At 43.5% G+C, this 7947-nt stretch overlaps 1 protein-coding gene across 1 annotated transcript; it reads right to left on the bottom strand.

Annotated features, from left to right (window-relative positions):
* Positions 1-6242: 6242 nt before the first annotated feature.
* On the bottom strand, positions 6243-6759 carry LOC136506971 (protein LURP-one-related 8-like; the record flags this gene model as incomplete). Its single annotated transcript, XM_066501841.1, is given in 2 exon segments — positions 6243-6702; positions 6704-6759. Coding segments are annotated over 2 exon segments (516 nt in total), but the record flags the coding sequence as incomplete, so codon positions are not given.
* Positions 6760-7947: the final 1188 nt, after the last annotated feature.

Below are 7947 nucleotides of genomic sequence, written 5' to 3'. Positions count from 1 at the left end.
TCAGTCATGATACAGTATTTTTCTCTCGCAACAAATCACTCGGTCGTATATAGAGGGACATAAGCTAAGAACCATCAGTCAAACAGCTCCGTGCCATCGATGTCCGCTGCCTCCACCATGGATGTGTGCCATGGATCCACTTACCATGGACGACACACACATCAAGTTGTTGAAGCCGCCCATATCACAAGCCGGGTGATGTGCAGTATATATAGAGGGACAGAGTGAGGGGGAGACATATATATAGAGGCGACCGTCAGCACAAGACACCGCCGATCCAGAAGGAGACTAGGATGAGATAGGGAAGGGAATTGCAATGGTGCCATTAAGAGCTGTTGCCGCCACTAGATCTATGGTGGTGGCAATAGAGGAGCGTTGGTGGGGCCAGAGACTTAGAGATGGCAAGGCGATGTATATAAAACTACCTATATAAAAAATAAACATGGGGAGGACGCCGTCTGGGTTTTTTTACTACTTCTCCCATTTCATATGGAGAAGTGCAAAAGTGTTTCCTCAAAAAAAATGCAAAAATGCAACACCTGAAAATGATGGTTCGTTGCTCAAAGTCATGCATCATGCTCGTATATTTCTTTGGCAAATGGAATCATCTAACCTATATACTAATCGTTCCACGCACAATTCCATTTGTCATGATTAGTCATCGCATGCACGGGTAGCTAGATTAATTTGCTTGGCTAAACTGCCATTGTATGTAACAGCCCTCTGTCGGTCCTACTTAATTCTGCATGATGTAACGTGTACCAGCCACGTCCACCAACAAGGCCCCTTTAGTAGTATCCTCCCTTCTAAATTATATAGTTCACTCTATCTCTCATAATAGGTAAAGCTTTTCTAATTTTAACCAATTTTTTAGAAAAATATATATATATACTAACATCTATAAGCTGAACCAAATTTTCATAGAGAATTTAAGGAAAGTAATCTGATGCTCTGGATGTTAACATCAATATTACTGTAATTTTTCCACAAACATGGTCAAAATCGAAGAGATGCGACTTAGAACCAAGCCAAAGCAATTTGTATTTTAGATTGGAGAGAATAAAAGTTACATGACTGACACGATCATTCCTCTGATTGCAACATGCGCGAATGGTGCAGAATTGCTGATGCAAGGCATTGCTGCTGTTTTTTGAAATATCTGCTGCTGGTTACATATGCATATGCATGCATGGTGAACAACTCGAGACACATTCATTTTGTCCATGTCATGCTGCCATGCGCTCATAATAATCAGGAGGCATAGTCATTTGGAAAAAGGAAAATCCATATATATATATATATATATATAACTCAAAGTGGCTATAGAATAAGTTATTCTGTAGCCAGCTACAGGATAGTAGTTCTATATATATATATATATATATATATATATATATATATATAGAACTACTATCCTGTAGCTGGCTACAGAATAACTTATTCTATAGCCACTTTGAGTTATGATAATTACTATATTAATTTACGAGATTATAGTAACTCCTTACTAAGTGGTTTAATATAACGTTATGGTAAATATCCCCATATGTTATAGTAACCCAACTATCGTAAATATGTATTGACATTATGGTAAATTAGTATATAAAATTATAGTAAATAGAGGTGGCTACAAAATAACTTATTTTGTAGCCGGCTACTGAATAGCCTCTCCATATATATATATATATATATATATATATATATATATATATATATATATATATATATATATATATATATATATATATATATATATATATATATATATATAAGCGAATGCGTCGTTGTTCCTCCTACTACGTACGCATGGCATGACGCATAATGACACACATTGCAGGACTTTGGATGCACCTCAGCACGTACACGGGAAACAAACCTTGAACGTGAAACTAACCACCAGCTGTGTTCTTCGTATGTACGTGGTCCTTGTTGACACGTTTGTTTCGTTTCAGGTGTCCACTATATATACCTTGTGAACAGAGCTCACTCTTGGCACAACGTACGCACTCAAATATGCAAGCATGCAGTTTCTTTCGAGCTTCATTCCGTCCGCATCACAGGACAGCTTTAGTTTTCTCAAGACAAAAGTTATCAAATTTGGCCCACATACTTGAAGAAGTTCAAAAGATTACACCATCGAAGGTACAATACGGATGGACATGCAGAGAAACTGTGGCTACAAGAGAACCAAGGCCACGCGGGTTAACGTCTCCTTCCTTGCACAGAGCAAAGGACATGTGTACGAGGATCACGGACAATATGTTAGGCAACAAAAGTGCACGCACTTTCCTATGCAAGTTCATCCATTTATTTAGTAGGCTAGAAAAAAGTGCAAAAGTTCACCGCCTAAAAACGATCACTATGCCATAAAAGCACATTAGTGACGCATCTAGACAACACGGAAAAAATGCGCCACTTATATTGCATCTGATGTGAACATACCAGTGACACGTAAAAACACGTCACTAATGACCCTTCATTAGAGATGCGTTCAGACAATAAGTGTCACTATGATCCACCAAAAGTGATGTGTTCAGCTAAGACGCGTCACTGATGACCCGCCAACAGCGATTCGTTCATCAGCTAAGCCACGTCATCATCTAACGATCGTTGCATGTTTTTCTTTATACACAAACACAGACGCCCATAAATGGGAATGTGCACTCATTCTCTATGAACACATACACGCAGACCCTATGTCCTCACTCCATGAGACTGGGCCAATAGAGTTTGAGGTTAACAAAGTCATCGCAGATGTCTCATCGTTGATGGGCAAGTCATCTATCACTAAAAGATAACACGGCTGGACTAAAAAAATATAGGCACCCATATCAAATAGGGATTCATACCTGGGTAGATAATTATGGTGTATTAACACTAGCAGGTCCCAGGTCGTGTCTTTGCTATTAGAACTTAATTATGAGTTGTAAACACACGATCATAATCCCCTAGCTCCACATAGAACTCCTAGATCTTAGACATTAGAGATTTCGCTATACTTAGCTCATACCTTTTAGATCAGAAAGATGCCCAGAGGGCCGCTGACGTCCACGTGTGAAAGGTCCTAATGGCTAGAGAGGGTGAATAGCCTATTAAAAAAATCTACAACAACACTAAACTAAGTGATTAGTAAATAAGATGGCGAAGCGAGTGTTGCGCTAGTCTACTACAAATGCAAGCCACCTACCCATAATTCTAGTTGCTATGATCACTATATCATACAAAGGTTAAGTCACTACTCTCTAAGTTAGTGAGCTTTCAAAGACTAACTAAAGAGCCTCACTAACCAAACTAACAAGCTCTCAAAACTAGTTACACTAAAGAGCTTGACTAAACAAGAATATGAAAGTAAGTGCAAGAGAGGTAGTGAGGGTTATACCGCCGTGGCAAGATACAATCAATCAATCACAATGAATACCAATGAAATCCTCGAGACAAGATGACAATGATTTTTCACCAAGATTCACTTGCTTGCCGGCAAGCTAGTTCCTGTTGTGGAGATTCACCCACTTGGAGGTTCATGCGCAAATAGGCATCACACGCCTAACCCGCAAATCAGGTGCCGCACAACCAACACAAGATGGGGATCCATAAGCCACGAGCAATCCACTAAAGTACCTTTTGGCTCTCCACCGGGGAAAGAGGTCAAGAACCCCTCACAATCACTATGATCAAAGCTGGAGAAAATAACCACCATCCGCTCGATGATCCTCGCTGCATCAAGCCATCTAGGTGGCGGCAACCACCAAGAGTAACAAGCGAATCCAGCAGCGAAACACAATCACTAAGTGCCTCTAGATGCAATCACTCAAAGCAATGCACTTGAATGCTCTTCAATCTCACCAAATGATGAATCAATCAATCTAGATGAGTGAGAGAGGAATGGCTAGGCTCACTAGGATGTATTCTCAATAGAAATGACCAAGAGAGTGAGCCCAAGCTGGCCAACCACTATTTATAGAGGGCCAAACGAAATAGAGCCGTTGGCGCCCCACTGCACTGAATTTCGGGGCGACTAGACGCGCAGGTCAAAGTGACCAGACACACGGCCCCACAGCAACTGGTCACGCGATGCAAGCCACATGTCCCTACGTTCAATCTTCACCGCGCGATTCCAATGGTCGACTTCACCCGCGCACACGCGTTAAGTCAGGATCGAACGCACCCACGCGGTGACCGGACGCACCCGAGCCGCGTCAGGTCGCGCGTGCACCCGCGCCCTCGAGCCACCGAACTAACGCACCGTAGAATGTCCGGACGCACCCGCGAGCAGAGTCTGGTCACTTCCAGTAAGCATCCAAAGAGGAATTTTCATGGCCAGACACGTCTGGTCAGGGGTGACCTCACGCGCTCAGCGTCCCATCCTCTCTGGCCGATTTCCTGAGCGCCACGTCACATCGACCGGACGCGGTAACAGTGTTCCCCGTGTGTCCAGTCGCTTTCCTTCTTCAGCGTCCGGTCACTAGACCGACAACGCCCCTCACTACACAGAGAAGACCGGACGCAGGCACCGAGTCCGGTTACTGTCAATGCAGCGTCCAGTCACCTCAAGACACCTCCACTTCTCAAACTTCAACACCCTCGCTCCCAAGTGCTAACCACCAAGTGTATCACCATTGTGCACTTGTGTTAGCATTTTCACAAAGCATTTTCAATGGTGTTAGCACTCACTAGAATCTAAATGCATATGCAATGAGTTAGAACATCTAGTGACACTTTGATAACCACATTTCACGACGAGTTTCACCCCTCTTAATAGTATGGCTATCTATCCTAAATATGATCACACTCACTATGTGTCTTGATCACCAAAACAAAATGGCTCTATCAAATATACCTTTACCTTGAGCCCATTTTGTTTTTCTCTTTCTTCTTTTCCAAGTCCGGAGCTTGATCATCATCACATGTCCAACACCATCACCATGGTCTTCATCTTTGCTCCACACATGGCTTGGACCAACCTATCTCAATTTCACACTTAGAGCATAGGGTTAGTCCAAATGGGTTTTATCAATTCACTAAAACCAAACTAGAGCTTTTAACGTGCCTGCTCAGGTATATAGCAGGCGTAGGTAGATCTTCTCGAGTGGGCGTCGGCGATGAGGACGCCGGCACATAGATGGCCGGCGGCTGGCTCCTAATCTTTAGGGGATCACCGATCTTACCTTGACCGTAGGTTGTTAGGGAGGCTAATCACAGTTTTAGCACGCCTTAATTAGGTACCATGACTCGTATCTTTTAGCTCGGGAACCCTGGTACTAGGCCAGTGGACATTGAGTCCATTGGTCATTGACTGGTTAGTGGACCGTTAAGTCCCTAAGACTGTCTCCAACAACCGTGACCCAAAATACAAGACACATTCGTCCTTTGAATAGCGCTATAGGTAAAGCGTTCAATACCTATTTTTAGTCGTCTCCAACAACAAGGCCCAAAAGACAACACTTTCTGCAAATGGGTCTTTAGGAGAGAGGATACTCAGATTTGGGTTATGCCTCTCCTGGCACTTAAAATGGGTCTTCCATATAGGTACTATGTTAGAGGCTATAGGTATTGTGTTGGAAACCCATTTTGGGTTTGGGTTCCGCAATGAGTCTCCTGTTGGAGACAGCCTAATAACTCGGTCAGTCAAAAGACTAAGCCGAGATCATTCCAACATTTGCTTCCACTCACTGGTCACTACTACAGTAGACGTGGAGTTGAGCAGCATTGGAATTAATTGGATGATGGTCATACATGGCGGGCGATTTCCCAATTCGCATGCATTCCTCATTGGTCATTGTTATTTCCTAAAATTAGTTTGTTGGAACAAAAAGCAAGGCAATTGCAAGTTAGTTTGAGGACATCACGAAACAAAATGAAGAAATTACATGTTATGTGAACAAAAAAAAATTAACACCTAACATATAGGAGAAGTGAAGAACTTAATTTTGTTATTGAAAGCAAGTGAGGCTAGCTTAGCTGGTTGAGGTGAAAATAAAGTGTGTTAGTCGTACACAAATCTTAGCATTCACGTTCGATCCATTTTCAACTCTGAATTTAGGCACCGTCGAATGTAGAGTACTAGCTGGGCGGTTTGGGTGAAGTTCAAATAACTGGAGTAGTCTTTCTTATCTTGTCTCAATTTAAAAAGTTGAATCGATTAACAAATTGAATCTAAAAAATGCAGCCTGCTGCGCTGACTATACCGCTGTATACATGCAAGCAGGGGACCTTGGCAGTAGCGTTTCGCTGCTACGCCTACGCGGCTACGCCGCATGTCCTTCCCAGCAGGGACAGCCGGACAGGGACCTGCTAGCGGCCGAGCGCCCACCGGTGAACATCTCGTCGAGGGCGATGACAAGGCCCATGGCGAGCATCGCGCCGAGGCGGGGGTCCGCCACCAGGTCGAACACATCGTCGCCCACCACGGCCTCCTTCCGGCGGACCTCGGCCACCACGGCGTCCCCGCGCGCGTGCTCACGCGCGGCGCTGGCCCGCAGACCGTACGAGCCCTCCACCACGTACGATGCCTCGGCGGCGGTGCGGCGATAGCCTGATGACGAGGAGGAGGCTGGCAGGGGCGTCACGTAGGCCAGCGCCTTCTTCGACGACCCCCTTTTGTGGCGGCGCACGGAGAGGAGCGGCTTGCTGTTGCTGCCCTCCGCCTCCGCGTCGTCCGCGGCGGCGTCGCCGTCCTAGATGACGCAGCGCTCCGCCAGCACGCCGCGCGAGCCTCCTCTTGCGGCGCACGGTCAGCAGCGGGGTACCCGAGGCGTTGGGAATTTATACAGGATCGATCGTCGTCGCGGTGGTGGGAAGCTGGGGAAATTGGTCTCGGTCGGTTGGGTGCGTGGGCGGCTGCGGCCACAATAATTCTGGGGAAACGGGTTCACTGAATCTTAGATAATAGTCAATTTAGTGGAGTATAAGGGATCACAAATCTATATTGATGGCTCTGAAGGGATTGCATAGTTTATGATGGCAAGTAAGGGATGCTTATAAGTTTTAATGGCATACAGGGGATTTTCTATCCATAGCTCTAAATTGTGACATTTTGCTCATGCTTTATAGCCCGTTTCATTGTGTATATGTAATCTGCCTTAGGGCCGGGCATCCTTGTAATATGTGTTCCCGGTCCTAGCCTTAAGCTGATACACACACGTGATGAGTATTTCTCTTACGTACAAAGGTTCATGTGGGTGTTAAGGTGGGAGGAAAAAGTCTACTTAACCCCCACCTTTCATACATGGTCTACTTCACCCCCCAATTATGAAACCGTCTGTTTTACCCCCTCAATTTTTCAAAACCGTCTATTTTACCCCCCGGGCGGTTTTTGACAGCGGTTTTGCTACAGTAACAGTGGGTTTGACTTTTCTTTTTTTTATTTTCGGTGAATCTTTGAAAAATCACAGTAAATCATAGAAAAATCATAAAATAAAAAATCTAATTTTGTTGAACTCCACATGAGTAGATCTACATAGTGAATATATAATACGGTATACTTTAGCACAAATTTTTTACTGTAGCCTTAGATTAATTGGAAAATCTAATTTTGTCTGTAATTAATTGGAATAATTCATAGCTGCAGCTTCTATGGTCCAATTGTGGTGAAATTTTTATGGTACGCTAATTATTGTATGCTTGAACTATAGTAAAAATTTCATACTCATTGGACTATATATAACTTAGTTATAGATAAATTCTAATTAATTACAGACAAAATTAGATTTTCCAATTAATCTAAAGCTACAAAAAAAAAATTTACTAAAGCATACCATATTATATATTCACTGTGTAGATCTACTCATGTGAAGTCCAATAAAATTAGATTTTTCGTTTTATGATTTTTCTATGATTTTTCAAAAATTCACCGAAAATAAATATAAAAAAAGAAAATTCAAAACCACCCGCACTGTAGCAAACCCACAGCTGCTGTAACAGACCCGCTGTTACTGTAGCAAACCGCCGCTG

The sequence above is a fragment of the Miscanthus floridulus genome, chromosome 15 (assembly GCF_019320115.1).
Source record: "Miscanthus floridulus cultivar M001 chromosome 15, ASM1932011v1, whole genome shotgun sequence".
Classification (NCBI taxonomy): domain Eukaryota; kingdom Viridiplantae; phylum Streptophyta; class Magnoliopsida; order Poales; family Poaceae; genus Miscanthus; species Miscanthus floridulus.
This window is presented reverse-complemented; position numbering and strand designations above follow the sequence as displayed.